The sequence below is a fragment of the Hydra viridissima genome, unplaced genomic scaffold (assembly GCF_058129835.1).
Source record: "Hydra viridissima isolate aposymbiotic clone 2 unplaced genomic scaffold, HvirCarnegie_v1 scaffold_18, whole genome shotgun sequence".
Lineage (NCBI taxonomy): Eukaryota > Metazoa > Cnidaria > Hydrozoa > Anthoathecata > Hydridae > Hydra > Hydra viridissima.
This window is the reverse complement of record NW_028324317.1, coordinates 380,505-398,658: the sequence shown is the minus strand read 5'-3', so window position 1 is coordinate 398,658 and position 18,154 is coordinate 380,505. Positions and strand designations below refer to the sequence as shown.

At 30.2% G+C, this 18,154-nt stretch overlaps 1 protein-coding gene, 1 long non-coding RNA gene and 1 pseudogene across 7 annotated transcripts; 2 read left to right on the top strand and 1 right to left on the bottom strand.

Annotated features, from left to right (window-relative positions):
• The window catches only part of LOC149876693 (uncharacterized), a 615,724-nt pseudogene that overhangs the window by 431,949 nt on the left and 165,621 nt on the right, over positions 1-18,154 (top strand).
• On the bottom strand, positions 860-14,535 carry LOC145191794 (neuropeptide Y receptor type 6-like). Of its 6 annotated transcripts, none has more exons than XM_090075060.1 (2): positions 14,517-14,535; positions 860-2,182 (listed from the first exon to the last, which is right to left on the bottom strand). In XM_090075060.1, the coding sequence occupies exon 2, from the start codon at positions 2,142-2,144 to the stop codon at positions 957-959; it is 1,188 nt and encodes a 395-aa protein (XP_089931186.1). In that variant the 5' UTR covers positions 2,145-2,182; positions 14,517-14,535; the 3' UTR covers positions 860-956. The 6 variants fall into 6 exon arrangements, with proteins under 6 accessions (XP_089931186.1, XP_089931181.1, XP_089931180.1 ...); XM_090075055.1 differs by lacking the exon at positions 14,517-14,535 and adding an exon at positions 8,731-8,856; XM_090075054.1 differs by lacking the exon at positions 14,517-14,535 and adding an exon at positions 6,644-6,795.
• On the top strand, positions 4,320-16,787 carry LOC149876701 (uncharacterized). The gene is made up of 3 exons (XR_016448567.1): positions 4,320-4,458; positions 14,749-14,822; positions 14,912-16,787. It is a non-coding gene; the product is annotated as an uncharacterized LOC149876701 (long non-coding RNA).

Genomic DNA, 18,154 nt, shown 5'->3' with positions numbered 1-18,154 from the left:
CTGAAGATGCTGAGGAAGATGTTGGATCATTGGGGTTACTTCACTGCTTAATGCTTATAAAATTTGCCATTTGGTGATTTAGTGATTTCAATAAACATAGTCTTTGAGATTAATTTTTAATCTTTAATCTCTTTCTTAAATTAAGTCACAAACCTTAAACATGTTCAACATCAAATGAAACATTTTTTTATGTTTTTTGCTTCAGATAAAGTTTTAAATCTTGAATAAATTAAAAAATCAAAATTACACACAATAAAGTTTTTTTTATTTCTTTTTTAGTTAAAAAGTGCATTTGTCAGTAATTTTACAACAGTTAATTAGGTTTTTTAAAAAAATTAATTTTTTGGTCGGAAAAAGTAAAAAATATTGTTTAATAACGTTATGTATCAATACGTATATTGTTATTTGTTGTAATTACGATATCGTTATTTCTTGTATTTACGATATGAATTACAAATGTTATCGTAAGTCAACGATAAATATCGTAACTTTACGAAACTTTATCGTAAGTATTTTTTTGAAACGACATTATTGTTGTATATCGAAACAAACGATACGCATAACCTAATATCCTATTCCAATAAAAAAGTTTTGATACGCAGATGCTTAGTATTTACCACAAAGTTCCAGATTAGTGTTAAGTGATAAAGGCTTAATAATTTATTAACCTTGGCTGACTTCTCATGAGCATCGGCTAACTTTTATGGCTCAAACTTTCATAAAAGCTTTTTGGAGTTTTAACCTTCCAGCTGCCACGAAAACCGCCCCTCACAGTTTAAAATGATTAAATGGTTTACTTCGTCAGTCAAAGCTCAAGAATTTCGTATATATTTTTTATAGGTAAAAAAAAAAATTTACGCAAGCGATAAAATCCTTATTTTGATAAAATTCAAATACTAAATACAAGAAAGCACAAAGTTTTCACAAAAGATTCGTTAGTATTAAAAATTTTTTGCTCATAGAAAAGCTGAATCGGAAAGATCTTTTTTTTGTTTCCACTGCTGAGCTCTTCGAAAAAATACATTCTCATTTGAACTCGTTGAATCTTCCTCCTGTATTAAAAGGACTTTTTTGCAATCTTGATTATTGTTGCGTAACGAAAGAAGTCTTTTTTCCCCCATTGAGGACATTTGGGTGACAGAAAATTTTCTACGCGAAAGCGCTTTTTTGCAACACCCAAAGTATAACAAAATACGGAAAATTTGTTTACGGTATATAGTTTGCATGTGTGAATATATAAACACATTAGCGCAACTGTTTGCTGTATGAGCAACTTTTAACCACGAGTTTATTTCTAACGACGTCTGAGAAAACTTGATGCCATTATGGCTGACTATCCACGATAAATTATAAACCAAATAGAACAATTCTCTTGGGAAAACGAGCAAAGTAAAAACCACGCCCATTGTTAACAGTACAAGCGTGATTCTTTTTGACTGCTTAAGACGCGATACTCGAATTTCTCTAGTCGTCGAATTCAAACTGCACTTTTTTAGCGTTTTGAAAATTCTTATATTTGTAAAACCAAAAACCGTAGCAAACACGCATAAGCGTAAAATTACAAACGTGCAATTTGGTATTCCGTATTTAAAATCCGCTACATCTGGTATATAGCAATATTTAAATTTTGGATGAATGCTTAGTGCAAGAATGTAATGAAGGTAAGCACCGATTGATAATATGATGTCTATAAAAAATGCTATAGTTACGGTTCGATGCGATAATTCCCCACGGAAAGGGGCCACTATGGCTAAGTATCGATCGATTGCAAATATAAGAAGCACACCAGAAGAAATAGATGTCATTATTGGGCCAAGGGACGGGAGAATGTGGCACCCTAAATCACCAAAATCCCATCGCCTATAATGTGTTAACGTCCAATAGATATATAAGGGCGGGTTCAAAAACGAAGACAAAAGATCAATAATACCGAGATAAAGAATTAACCAATCGCTCGTTGACCGGTAATTAGATTTTCGTTTGTAACCGAACACGTAAATAACAAAGGCATTTCCAACCACTCCCGTGCACATTATTATTATAAATGCAACTACAAGACACCACTCTGAGAAAGTCATATATTTGACTGAAAGTTGCATTGAGTTTGATGAGTTGGCGATCGTAGTAGTCAAATTGGACAACATGATGATCGTCACATAACACTTTGAAGTTATTATTAGTTCTAAAAAAACAAGATTTTGAACACTTAAATAACAACAAATTTATAAAACTTAAAGAGGAAAAAAGGTAGTCTCAAATCAAAATAATAAAACTTCAAACAGAAAACGGTGGAAAAACTAAAAAACAGTTTGTTTTTTTTTGTCAACTGACCACATAAGGTTCGACCTCATAAGCTCCGAACTTCTGGTTGTTAACTTCGGTCAAATAGAATATTTTTTTTAACTGACGTAATTTTACTGTCTTTAAAAAGGTTTTTCTTTTTATCGCGCAAAATTTGAATGAAAGAAATAGATTTTGATTAACTTTGAAGTTTTGCTGAATTGACCTCCTCCAGAAGGGGGTAATTAAAAATCTCTGCATCTCACTTTTGATATTTTCGCATAATCAAACACATCACAAAGGCAAGTACATCTATACTTGAATCGTCTCATAGCATGGAATCTTAGCGTAAAAGTTATCACAACGGGTGTTAAATTTCATATTGTTCACTAAAAATCTTTTTTGTTTTCATATTTTGTTTTCTCACACCACCGCCAGCACCAACATTTATCTCAAACTGAACCTCAGCCATCTTATCACAGCATTTTGTTTTATGTTTTTTAAATATTAAAGAAATTTGTTAAAATTATAAAAATTATATAAATGTAGATAAAATGTAAATCAAAGTTATATATTTATATAAACTCCAATGTCTTCCATATATGTCTAAGACTTGATCATCTTTTGATCATTGATTTTTAATAATCATGCGCAGAAAGATAAACAGTTTGCTCTTAGTTAGAGATTGGAACAAACATGCCAACATATGAAGTTATCAACGAGTATGTTTCTTCTGGTAAAAAACTCTCACGGCTTGCATTTTAGTTTCTTGCGATGCCGTAGAGACTGGAACTACTTTAAGTACAATTTGCCTAACTTTTTCAAATGTAAACGTTAAACGCCGGAAATATTTACAATAACTTACCGAGTGTTAATTTTTTGTCATTTTTTCTTGCTTTGAAGAAAAATGAGTAAAAAGTTCTGACAAAACTGAGGTTTCCCCAATTTTAACACCATACCCGCATAATTCAACTTTTATTGTAAAAATCGTTTTTTAAAAAATAATAAAAACCCTCAAATCTTATTTAAAATCTAGAAATGAAGGAAGGAACTAACGAAAGAACAGATTAAATCAAGTTCTGGAAAATCTGTGCGTCACGATGCTCCAATTACGTATTTGCTCTTCAGCAAATAATTGCTTACTGCTGGGGGAAAAATGTAATATATTATGTATCGTTCTATTTTAAACATTGTGACATCTATCACTCCATCATATTTATTTAGCTAATCTTTGGAAATAGGGAATTGCTTAGAAAGCAGGGAGTTTTTTCTGAAATAACAAAAATTTCTGGCGCCAAAATGTTAAACTTAACTTATATAACTATGAAAAAAAAAAACACGCTCCTTGTTAAAGCTCAATGCTCCTGTAATTAAGGACTTAAAAAACTTTTCGTTTCCAACATGGTTGACATTCCAATAGGTGTACGCTGCATAATACGAAGATATTTTTTGCAGCTCTGTATGTTTGCAATTTTAGGTGGCATTTTTTTTTTTTTTTTTTTTTAATGATGAACAATTTTTGCTTCAAAAACAAAATTTAAAGCGTTTTTTAGATTACCGTCAAAATAAATGCTCACTTTCGATTGGTATTGAAGTTTTTCAAATTTGCATAACACATCTCTTTGTAGTTCTTTAACAATATCTTGGTTATGTGGGTTCTTGGTCCTCACATAACGTAACAACAACAACCAAGTTGGTATGTTAGTTGACATGTTAGTTTGTACGCCAGTTGGACATTAGCTTTAAAATGTATCCGATTACTGAAAACTTACAAATACATCTCGTATGTCCTAAGTTTTCGTTTTAATAAAACACGTTGTTTCCATAAAATTTCGATTCTCTTTTAATCTCATTTTATCAGAATTATCTGTGCAAACTAAACTGCTTCGTAATTTGCCCCGTTCCTGTTAACCAGAATACTAAATACCACGATAATTAGGTACTGTTTTGAACATGAGGTAATCTGATATTTTGAAAAGCAAATATTTAAGAACTTGCATATATTTAGGGACGTGCTTGACTTTGCTTTAGTATTTGAATATAGATTATAAAGAAATAGTTAATCCTGTAAAAAATGTCACAGATAAAAGCTGCTAAGCGTATATTATATTTATAATCACTTTAAACATGTTTAGAGATAGGCAAAAAAGCATGGTGAAAAACCAAATTCCTGTAAAGGTACAGTTGATGTTTGTTTTAAAAAGTTAGAACGCTTTTTATATTGCCTTAGTAGTAAGGTATTTTGATGCTATATTTTTTACGTGTTTTTACTGTGTTTTTTGTGATGCCTACTAAGGGTAGTTTTTTTCACCGTGATATTTGTCTGCTGTCAATGTTTTCGCAAGACTTACGTACGCAAATAAGAGCACAGTAATTGCAGGAACATTCTCATATGCGCATAGAAAACAATCCAAACTCGTCTTTGTTCTAGCTGGGAAGTAATAGTGCGATACAAATGCGCCTGGTAAATTATTTATCATATTTGTCATATCATATTATTTATCATCTTCATTTATCATATTATTAACTGAACAAAAATCGTTCAGTTAGAATCAGGTTAATTTTTATAAGAATTATACAAATAAATAGTAAATTCAGTAAATAGACGATGAAATTTGTTGTTTATTAAAATACAGGAAACGGATTTAGAAATAGTTAAACAATTAGCGAGCTTCATTTATCATTTTTAATCGAACATCAATAAGATTACAACCTTATTAAGATTCTATTTAAAAAAGATCAATGATTAGAGTGAAGTGGAGATCAGTGATTGATAAAGAGGTAATTTAAAAGAGTATTCAATTGTTAGAAATGGTAATAAATAAATACATCATGCAAATTATTTGTTAACTTAAAAAGTGACCTTTGATATAAATCTCAGGAGAAAAACAAAATACCAAGATGACTCTGTCCGTCGCCATATTTTTAGTTATGGAAACACTTTAAAACAACAATGTTGAAAATGACACCAAAATATTGACACCAAAATATTGACACCAAAAGGCCAAACTATTACACAAATTATGGGACCTTTATAATTCCATTGTATCCGAAAACTTGAACTTTCCATGCAAGTAAATCATATTTTAAAAATTATATTTTAAAAAAAGCTCTATCTTTCTTTTAAAAGATGCGAAAAGTAGATTTTAAAAAATCTACTTTTCGCACCTTTTAATAAACGAGGATAACAAACTAGAAAAATCACTGTTCGGTGCAATTCTTAAACTAACTTAAGCCTCGAAGCTTTTTCATCATTTTTTCAAATGCACTTCACAAAAAAAAAAAAAGTGATTTGCGAACCTTTGTTCAGTTGTTTTATTTATAATTCACTTTTTTCAATTTTTCGTGATTCGTTTAACCAAAAGGATAATGCTTTGCAAAACATTTTGCAATTTACCTACTTCCCTCACTTTCCTAAAAATTGAAAGGCCTAATAAAAAGAAAAAAATTAAAAAGAAACTTCGCAAAAGAACGAATTTTTGACACATTTAAAGCAATGATTTCATATTTCAAACTCAACTCACTGTTACCCACTTTTTAACTGTTGATTTTACCAAGAGACAAGCAAAACACAAAAACACAGGATAACAACAACCATCACAGTCAACTGAAAATACATAACGAACAATTTGGTACGACCTTTGTATGCGTCTATATCGATTCATGAAATGACAATTTCTTCCTTTGCGTCAACAAAATTGAGTTAAAATAAAAGTTGTTATTATTTGTTCCCATTTTCCTACGAAAATACGTAACTCGCACACGTTAATATCCTGTAATATTCAATTAACCAGTGCACTCAAATGATATGAAAGACTTGGAGTAATAAATTATTAATAAATGCTAATGATTTTTTTTTGGGGTGCAAATTTTAAAAAACAACATTCATTTTTATGCTTAATATATAGTAGTGTAAAAATGAAATAAAGGTAACACAGTGACTCATCTAGCGAGCTAGAGGGCTCATCTAGTGAGCTTGGTAAGGCACAGAATTGACATATTAACACAGAATTGATGGTGTATGGTACATAACTAAAACGCTAAGCAAAAATATTTTTTATTCAAGCGAGGTTATCTTTATACTTTTCAACCAAATATCTTAAATACTTTTCAAACAAACTTTTATTTAGTTGATCTTTAAAAGCACATCTTGTGTAAAAGAATGCCAAAAATAAGGCATTACTGAGTTTATTTTACCTAATTTTATCTCATATCACACAAAAAAAAATCTTTACAAATTATAGAGATAAGGTTATTAGCATGATACTTTAATTTGAACGATAAGATGGTGTAAAAATAGCCAAATATTTTTGTATCAAGATAAACAGAATCACGCATTATCAAATTTAATTTAAAATCTTACTGCAAGATCAACCAAAGTCAACAAATCATTTCATGCTAACGCGTAGCGCACGAGCTTTCAAGAACAACTTGAGTTGCATTTTAAGCATCGTTGCTTCATTGTAAATCGTTAAATAAGTTCTAATGATGCATTTAAAAATTTTAAAAAATTTCGTGGTGTATTAAAAAATTTTAAAACAGGATATTATGGTTTTTTTATTATCACAAGCCATCATTACAATTAGAAGCTCAAAAAAAATGCCTAAGCAATATATAAACATTTAATAAATAGTCCTATTCAGTTTAAAATTTTTTTTTTTTTTCGGATTAACGTTTTGCGAAAAAAAAAAAAAAAAAAAAAAAAATTAGAGAGATTTACGCCTCTAATTAATTACTTCAACGCGTTTAGATTTTCATACAAATAGTGATTTTCTTTAAGATGTCTGTAAAAAGAAATTTGGTATCAATCGAAAAAAAAAGCATGTTTTAAAATTTTGAAATACGTCATAAATTTTTTTAAAAATCTTTATAAGTTACATGTTGTTCTTGAATTTCGTCTCAACGTTACTATAAAAGTAAAAAACCAAAACAACTTATTGCAGCGTAAGTAACGAGGGAGTATAACAAAGCGTCACGCTGGCCGTAAGTATTAAAATAAATATTTGAAATGCGTGTCAGCAATTTATCTCGAACATAAAATAGAGCACAATAAACGAAGAACCTGTGATGTGGGATGAATTTATGAAAGATTAACATTAACAATGGTTGCACAACTATATGCCACTCAACGACCGGAATTTCTATTTATTGATAAAAAAAAAAAAAAATTTAACCCAGAGTTAATCTTGTAAGACAAAAATTTCCGTTTACTTCGAATAAAAAATGGTGGGCATTTGCATTTATTTATAGAATATTGTCTACTTAGTGTTGTTACCAATCGTTGTCAGTTATTTGTGAGGATTACATACAAAGAGATTATTTGAGAGGATTGCACACAAAGAGATCATAAAAAATTTAAAAAAGTGTTTGTTGATTAATTTTTTATTGATTTATTTTAGTAGACGGAAATAAGATCTTCCTAAGTACATCCAAACTACAACAACTACGTCGTATAAAGGTTAAAGTTTGCGGTTTGCATTAACAATAATGACAGATTTGTAATAATCTTCCTTTAAAGATATATTGATTATGAGCAGATTAATCGGAAACTGCAAGGATGCAGTGGTTTCAGCGGTTAACTTTGAAGAGTATGGTGTCTTATTACCGGAATATGAATGATCTAGTTTAACAGATGGAATATACTGTTAAGGTTAAGGCGCCAAAGGTATGAAAGAAAACCGAGCTATGACGTAACAGTCATATCCTTCCCCAGAGCTGTAAGTTTGGCTGAACTCAGACAGCAGTTTCATTGGAAGAATTTTGCTGTTTCCTTAAGTTCTCGCCCTGAATATACTTATTTTTGAACCAGAAAGTCCGGTTTATCTTGTTACATGATTATCTTGTATGAGATCACAAGTTAATATTCCGTCTGATCTTTTTATTACATCACACAATGTTCCGTTTGATCTCGTTACCGCATCTCACGTTGCTATTCGTTTCGCTAACTGAACGGAATGAGTACTAAATATCGTTTTATGATAATTTTTTGATAACCTTTTACCATATACTTTTTTCTATATACAAACATCTGATGTTTTGTAATTTTTTTTATATTTGGTCATATTTCATTGCTTCTCTGTGAGCAAAAAAAGCTGGGTACAGTAGCTTTCATACACTCTTTTTTTACTCATGTTCTTTAAAAAAAAAAACTCCTTGTAGTGCGCAAATAACGAAACAATGTTTAGAAAAATTTTGAAACACTAAAGGTTCTGTTTTTGTAAGATTTCGACCTTAGGTTACTAATAATAACAAAAATGTCGCTCGCTGTCTATGTAAGCATTCCGCTGACACAGGTAAAAAAGAAAAATGTTTGCAATTTTAATAATATGGCACCGTATATTACTGCATCTAACTGATAGAAAAAAAATTCAAAAGACGAATCGAAATGGAAAATTTCTGAAAAAACTGAATAAACTTAGCAAACCACCGAAGAAAAAAACAGACGCATACCAGAACCCCTTTGAATATTACTGCGGCTCACTATCTTCTTGTTATCATGATTTAACAAGATATGATAAATTACTCTGAGAATATACAAAAAAAAAAATCAACTAACATTAAAACGAACACTCCGACTAAAGTGTAAAGTTTGACGTCTCGAAAACATCGTAAATGCCTTTATACTTTTAACTATCCAAACAGTTAAACAGTTTCAAAACGTTCGATAAGTCAACATCATTTATAATTCTGTTGTTTTAACTTAGTGTACTAATTTGGGTAGTCGGAGAAAAAGCAGATCTAGAACAGGACGATAGTAAACAAATAGACATGAATGACTTTTAGTAGAATGCAAAATAATAGCGTCTTCATTTTTTTTTCCAAGGATGTAACCTATTGAATAGAGGAAGTAGTTTATTATTTCAAAGATTTTTGTTACAAGAGCTGTTGCTACGGCTACGGAGATCGTTGTTTCATAGACTATTCTTTTTAGTGCGCAAGGGTCATTTTTATCAAAAACCTGACAAAAAATACTTAAGACGTAAGAAATATTTTCAAGAAACGTTTCTCATAAGATTTATCTCATTGAAAAACTCATTACAACATTCGTTATTGCTAAAAAGGACATTTTTTGAGAATGCAGTGAACGTGATTGTCGATTTAATAAAGACAAATATACAGATATATGAAACAAATCCTTTAAACAAAGCATTTCTATAACAATGCTTCCAAATACTTCAATCATTTAAGACATCTAAGACATTTGTTAACATTTGTTCGACATTTCTATGACGTCGAATGATCTTAGAAAAAGAAAGTTAAGCGTGTCATCCGCCAATTGCGCAACATTTTCCACGTAATTTACCTCAAGACAACTCCCGTTGGATAATATTTTAGATATTTTTACGTGTTTCTGCATACTGGTTTCGTGTTAATAAAAAGTTGTACTGCAGTGAATAGTCAGCAAAAATGTTGACTATTCACTGCAGTACAATTTCCGATCCGTATCTCTCTAAACCGCAGATGGAATTGAAAATAATTATGGCTGCTGAATGACTCATTAAAAATGTTCCGTCTAATAAACTTCTCCGGATGACGTTTTGAAATTGATAACATTTTACTCATAATGACGTCAAAACGGAACTGCAATCAAATTTGGACATAAAATAAAGCGACATTTTTTTTTCAGCTTCAATAGTGAAATACAAAATGGCTGTGTTGATAACCAAAAAATACAATTGATCAAGACATTTTCATGAAATAAGTAATGAGTTGAATAAAAAAAATGCGTCTGATTTTTAACTGGACCAAAAGTTAGAGAAGATTTTACATTTGCTGAAAAATAAAGAAAAGAAATAAAATTAACAGCTGACAACCAATTGAAATCAATCACTATATAATAAAGTAATTACTTTTATAATCAAACTGAGAAGGAAATAGAAAGGTGCCTAGTGAAAAGGGAAAACCAATATGAAGGTTGAAGGCAGGGCCGGATATGGACTTTTAGAGGCCCTATTGATTGTAAGATTTTCGAGCCCTTCATTTGAATGTAATTAAAAGACTGTTGTAAAAAAAACGTTTACAAAAAATTTACAATAAAATTTAAAAAATTTTAGGACAAAATTTTAATACGAGACACCGTGATCCAAAAAATTAAATCTTAAAACTCAGTCAGCAAAAAAAGAGAAAGCATTAAAAGAAATGCTTAGTGCATTAAAACGTTAGTCGAACTCTTTAACCCAGAGTTCAACACCTAATGTTCTACGCTAAGATCAAATTTCACAGTGTAAAAATAGTTTTAAATCGAGAAAATATTTCAGTTGCGCAAATTTTGCAAAACTCTATAAACAAATTACTGCCGTATTGCACAACAGAAAATTGCGTTTCAAAATTTGTGATTATGAAAGTTTGGAAAAAAATAAAAAAACGACGTGTCGATGACGTCAATGTAGTAAACTTTTAGAATAAAATGATTACTCTTCTTTTACTTAAAACCCAATTGTTGGAAGAACATCGAAGCATCGTTTAAAGTACGTCCACCCATAGCAGCCGAGAGAAATTTCGGGCCCCGGGGAAGTTTTCTTAAGGGGCCCTCATTATGATCAATTACATACCCACGACCAAAAGACGTGTGCTCTGGTCATTGAAAGTTAAAAATAAAAGTTAATTAACTCTTTTAAAAGTCAAAACTATTTAAATCTTTTGAAAATTACTTTAAAAAATTGTTTGTACCTACACAGAGCCCAGGGAATCTTCCCCGTCCACCCACCCCACCCCCCCTCTCAGCGGCCATGCATCCACCTACTTAAAGCGGAGCAAATACAAACATAAAAAAGAAGATGAATCGAACCAAACCACGCAATTAACTTTAAAGGCAAATATTTCAATTTTTCTACGAGACACAACAAGACAAATTACTCAAAAGTATTTTTTTAAGCAGAACTTTATGTAGATTTTTCCAAAAAAGATTCATAATTGAAGTGCAAATCCACCCTGTAGTTTATAGTTTTTTCAGCTTTGAACTCAAGAACAGAATATATCTCTTGCTTATATATATAATAAAATATTCGGCCAACTGTGACTTTATGAGGGTTGTTGCTCAATTTAAGATTAAAGAATAAAAATGGAAAAAATAAGTTTTAAATATCTTTTAGATTTCCTTTCGTTTCATGGTGGTTCACTGGTTTCATGGTGTTTCACTGGATTATGATTTGCAAGTCATCCAGTTGAAAGATGCTTCCTGACAACCTTTAATTCGATTCAATGTTCAATTGTTTAATAACAACTCGTTTTCAAGCAGCCATTCAAAGCAGCTCCATACCCCATGTAACCCCCTCCATCTTTAACTGTTGTCTTTATGTTTTTTGGCTCCAATGCTGTGGCTGACTTACTTTACACTTTGACTCGATGTTTTGAAGAAAAAGTTTGCACACATTTGACCAAATTAATTTATTCCATTTTATTCAAAGCAATTGTGGTTTATTTGCATGAATTTTAGTCTAAAGACTTTTAATTCAATCGCATAACTTTATATATATTTTTAACCAAGGACTTTTTCCGCGCATTTTTGCCGCCATAATAACTTTTTTTTCAGAACATTTCAAACAGTTTGCAAAATTAGTCTACAATTTCCTTTGCAGATACTTTTGGATTAACTTCAGCTTCTCAAACTAAGGCGTCTTTTAATCATTGATCGTTGATGGCTCGCCTAATCTTATTTCATTGAGTACTGAGTCAGTTGAATCAAAGCGTTTAATGATAAAATTAATTGTTAAGCGCGGTTTGGAAAAACTCCGCTCTCAACAATTGATTCTATCGATTTGAATCTCTACTGCAATTCATTTGTTATCAACACGTCATCAACTTGGTGGAAAACCAATAGCAGGACGTCATAAAATGACAGCTGCCCCAATACTTTTTTGGATTATATTGGCACATTACAGATATCATAGTGATTACAGCAGTAATTACACATAATATTTGCCAATATCATTTGTAATTGCTGTTGTAATTGTTGTGACATTTTCCTCTACTCAATAAGTTATAATTTAGTCTAAACTAATCACTCAGAACTTGAGAGAGAAGACAATTTTTAGAATGATTACTGAGAAGCATGATAGCTCCTAATTGTTTACGGTTCCGTAAAAAAAAGATGCACCAACAAAGATTAAAAAACTATTTTCAAATTCCTCGGCAAAATTATAGTTATAACTTTATTCTATTTTTTTTTTTTTTTTTTTTCATATTTGAATAAGACTTTATTTGCATATATGACAACTTTGATGCCAAAGTTTCTGAGCCCTATTACCAAATATTAACACGCAAGTAAATTTGCGAAAAATTTCAATTATGTTAATTATATTAATTATATTAATTATATTAATTATATTAATTATATTAATTATATTAATTACGTTAATTTGAGCATTATGTCACAAAATTGGACATCAACAAGTATTTCTCAACCCTTTGTCTAGGATTCTGGTGATTAAAATTTGAATCTTCTCTTTCAATATATAAGGCAGGTAGAATAAAAATGAGCATTGCTTTTATTATTATTATTTAGTTTTTATTCACATAAAGCTGACCAATTACTGAGTAAAAGCAATTGCTCATTTTTATTCACCCGGGCTATTAGCTTATCAAATCGACTAAAATGATAAGTAGTCTTAGCACGCTAAGAATAAATGGGAGCTTAAAATAAAAACGCAATTAAATTGTAGTTAGTCTGATCAAAATTATTCAAGACAGTAATTTACTTTTGCTATAAAACAAAAAATTAAGATAACATAATGAAAATTTTTTTGAGAAATCTGACCCCCGTCCAATTTGATGAATAAGGTCCTGAGAAATCTTTTGTGATGCTGATTATGTCCATCTAAAGTAAGTCATAAGAACTTCTAAGCAATGGTATTAAATTTTTCGTACGAAAAAACTTTTTATTAAAAATCTTGAGCTCTTTATTACGAAAACAACTAAAAAGAAAAAAAAAATTTATCAGCGAAATCAGTGATGACGGTTTTAAGAAAATCTAAGTCACCAATCTTCGCAAAAGTAGACACCATCTTTGATGCTAAGGGGCCCATACAGATTGCTTACCAAACATTCTGTTGAACAGTTGCAGTTTTTTATTACCATATGAAAAACTTTTGAAGAAAACATTTGTCTCTTGTCCCTTTACAAATGATTTGTCTCTTGTCCCTTTTTGTAAATCCTTATATTCAATCATTATTTTGAATTTATGTGAAAGGCAATGATAGCCCCACATGTATATTATTGCATTTGGATTTTTTCCAATTTTGTAGAAAGGGAATATTCATATAATTAAAAATATTCGAAATTTTTCGAAAGAATTCAAACAGCCAAACAAAAGATTCTATAATCTATTCTTAATGATTCTTTTAGTCATTGATTATAAAAAAACTGTAAAAATTGAAAAAATTAAAATTTCGATTGTAAATATATCCAGTATAGTTCTACGCTGTGACAAAACATTCAAAAGATGGCTTGTAGGGGTAAGAGGCAACGTCCGGAGGATAAATAAAAGGCACGCTACATTTTTAGGCTTCAAATCTTTTACTGCCTAATGTCACTCCTTTAACAAAAATGCCCTGGGAACAAGCTTGAGTTCTAAACCTTGACAGTTTAAGTCAAACGAGAAATCGCTTTAAACTCGTTTTACTTCTGAAAGATATTTACATTGTTTTTAGATAGTTGAGTAAAAGACGCGAAGTTCCCTATTTTAATCCCAAAACAAAATATTGAAATTTCTGAAACTTGTCGTGATCATGAGACTAAATTTCATGGATTATTTATAACATGAATTTATAATGCGAATTCGAATATACATATAGTCTGCACAGGTAACAAAGTATGTAAAAACACGTTTTAAACTAAAATAACTTTGCTCTTTATTTCTTTCCATTTTCCATGGTCTTTATAAATCAAAACCTTGTCGGAAATTTATTTACGGGCACAAATGGATCCTTGATTTAACTTTCAAGCAAAGCCAAGCTTGAACAATTTATGTTATATATTAGCATATAAAATATAAGTATAATAAATATTAGTATATAAGTATTATATACAGAGGTTTTTGATGATAATACGATATAGTCTTCGTGGAGTTTCCCGCGTTTTTATGGCATCTCCTTCTCTTTGCTAATCTTACCAGAGTTTATTATTATATATCAATTGGGATTAATTCGGCTTATATAGAAATTATTATTTAAAAGGACATGATTTTTTATTTTGTAAAACCATAAAGTTGTGATACTAAAAGAAAAAAAAAAACCTACTTGCATCCCAGAAGCAGCATCTCTTCAAATATTTGTTGTAAAAATATGTCGCTCACTAAATATCAGTGCTCTAAGTGGATTAAATTCGAAATTTAGTTTAATTGCCAAATCAACGTGTTGTTTTTTTCAACTCAATTGAATTTTTTATTATTTGATATTTGCTTTATTTCACGTAAAAGTTTTTATTCATCATTTTACACGTCTAAAAATTTAAACCTTTACTTTTTTTTAGAGTTATTTCGTGCCCAGTTTCCTTGTTAAACCGGAAGATTGGGTTTGAATAAAAATAATATTATATATCCGAAAGTAAATAATTTTTAACTAACTTTATATTAAATCAATTTTCAGACAATTTAATTTATTTTATTTCATTTAAAACAAAAAGTTATCTTTAGAGTTCAAAGCGACCGAAGCTAAAGTAAAACAGCTTATTAGTTTGGTTAACCGATATGAGGCTCAGGGCGAAGTTCCGAAAACTACCGAAAGTTACCGGGAATGCAGCCGGCAAATTAATTGGCTGTGCGCAATACAGATTTTGTAGACACAAACGAGGAATACACACCAGCCAAAGACGAGTCAGTAATATGCCGGTTTAATCTTTCTTGTGAAAACGCTTTCACAATAAACCTGGGTGTAAATAAACGAAATTATGTTATTTAAAATTGACAAGGGATCAAGAAATTTTTAATCAAGCTTTCAAATATCTTATCGTAACACCGAACTGAAAGTAAACCACAAGAAGTGTTTAAAAAGTTTATTGCAGCGATTAAACACAGGAAGTTCAAAAAAAATCTCATGGGAGCAAGTTCAAAAAAAATCTCATGTTGTCAAAAGAAACTCATGAAGACAAAAGTTGCGTCATGAACTTCTCTTAAAATAAATGAGCATTGAGTACATTTGTTGATTATTACAAATATTTATTCTACAAAGCCAGAAATATTTCCTTTTAAACCTATTTAAACCTTCAAGAAACAGTAAACCTTGATTAAGAACGCTAGAAAAAGAAGGGTCTATTAGATCCAGTTTCTTATAAAGAATGGGGATCACTATTTCGATATTCGCAATTGTGCCTAAACCTGACGGGGAAGAAGAAACTGGTGTGAATTTAAAAAAAGATTAATCCCTACGTTAAGGCTGATACCCACTTCCAACTGCTGAGGAATTGTTCAACAAAACGAATAAGGGAAATCGTTTTTGAAAATCGATTCAAAACCAGCATACTTGCAAACAGAATTTTACACCCAGAAAGCAGAAGATATTTACTCATTAAGAAATAAAACATTTAATAGGATGCCATTGTTGGCGTTACACCAGCGGGTATTTTTTTTTTAAAAATATTTAGGCTCTTGGGTTTATATCTTGGGTTGGTTCTCGAACAGGTAACCATAGAAATTAAACACAATAGTCTAATGACATCTACAAAGAAATAAAGCAGAGCTACATAGTTTTCTTAAAGGTGGGAGGGAGGGGGAGGAGGTAAAGCTGTCAATAAATAAAATTTATGCTAAATATGGGAGACTTAGTAAACCTTATATAAAAACTATTAGGAAAGGAAAGTGAGTAGAAAAAGACGGAAGAGCAAAAAACTGCATCTAGGAATGAATAAACAAGGAATAAATATCATGAGGAAATTAAACGCATTGAGAGTAGAAACGTTGGTCAAGGAACAAAAACTATAACAGTCCTTGGTCAAACACCAGTAACCTCAACAGTGCTTATTTTAACTGAACTTTTTTTGGGAAGGCGCATCCACACAGGAGTCGAAATCAAACCAAGGTTTTAAAAAAAGATGATGATCTACGAAACAAAAACGAAATATACACAACAAGTTCGACGTCAAATGGTGCATCAATTCCACATCGAAAATAAAAAGTGTTTGTTTAAAAACTACCCAAACAAACTTGTACAATTAAGTCCGGGACTGTAATCAAAAAAACTTTTTATACAACAGTTTATGCTTGCTGAGTAATGCATAGTCACAGTATCACATTTTCGAGTAGCCGTAATCTCTTTCTTCTATATTCATCATAACTTATGAAGTCAGAATAGTATCCTCTTTAAGCATATCAACTATGACTACAATATTTAACATGGTAACATCTTAATCTTCTTCTGAAGAATTAACTTTACCTTGAGATAATCTTCAGTATTTTGTATCTTATTCTATATATAATCTTAATGTATCTTTGATAATCTTAAGTATTTTCTGAAGTATCTTTTGAGATAATCATCAAAATGTAAAGAAATTTGCAACAGATTCAAAACTAACGAGTCTTGGTCTTATTTTAAGAAATAAGTTGAATTTAAAAAAAAATTGTTATCACAACATGATAAAACGAGTTAAAAGTGTTTAATTGAAAAGTTTTAAACTGCCGAATTTTTTCTCAAAAAGAACTTTTAACATTTTTAATAAAAGTTGTTTAGCCTCGCTCACGTCGTTCTTAGATTTTTCCTAATCGAACACAGAAAAAAGAGATAAAGCAAACAACAATATTTTTTAGACTTTTTGATAGAAAACGGATGTTAGAACAGTTTAAAGTTCAAATCAAAGTTTAACGACTCTTTGTTCTCTTTCATTAACAACTCATTTCACGCGGCACCAATTCGTCCTCATTATTTCATGTCATTTCGTGTTGTCATTTTATGTTTTTCACGTATAAAAATTCTTCTAAGTAGTTTTTTTAAATTTATAAAAGAAAGGGTTATTTTATCTGAATTATATGAAATTACCTGATAATTGTTTAGAGTGGGACTCTCACATTAAGGCTTTGTCCGCATAAAAGAAGAGTTTTTATATTTCATTTTGGTAGAGAATTTTTTTTTTAAACTCAATTTTGTTTGCTAAGTATAAAAGCAAGTAAAAATTGCTAGAATATATAAAACGATCAGAGAAACTATTTAACAACTTTGAAACTTATGTACATAACATTTATTTAAATAAACCTATACATATAAACTTCATTCAACGTTATTAAGTAGAGTGTAACTGCGTATATCAACACAGTGATGTAAATATTTTATCAAATCGTCTTGGTTTTATAATGGTGGAGAAAACCGTATTCCGGTCCAAAAAAAAAAGGCACTTTTTTCAACCTGATGAGTGATAAAGCTGACATTTTTTTTTTTTTTCAAAAAGTTTTTACTTTCTCATTAATTAAATTAGTTAAGTTAATTAAATAAATAATAACTTAATTAAAATAAAAAGATTTACATTTTTGCTCTTATCTTGTTGCCACTTACATCTATTGATTGTACTTCTGGTACAGAACTTGTAAATTATTTTAACAATTTTGGAGTTTTTTTATCCAATTGACAACCATGATAAAGTTAAAATGAAATAAAGATTACAAAACAAAAACGGAATAAATATAATACAAATTAAAGTAGGAAAAAATGGGTAGGCGGAAAGGAAAGGGGGAGACAAATCGAAAATTGAAAATTGAAAATTTGTAAAATGAATGATCACTGCAAAAATTGAATTTTGCTCATCAAAAAAGATTCTCTGTCTTCTGACGCATTGATTGTCCAAGATATTTTCGAAGAGTTTTTTTTTTTGTAAGCCTTTTTCCATGACTCTTTCATAAAGTTCAATTATTGCAATCTTCAACGCTTTTCACAAACTATACAAACTGTATCCT

Coding starts and splice junctions, on each gene's coding strand:
- LOC145191794 (XM_090075060.1), bottom strand. CDS start 2,144: ATGTTGTCCAATTTGACTACTACGATCGCCAACTCATCAAACTCAATG.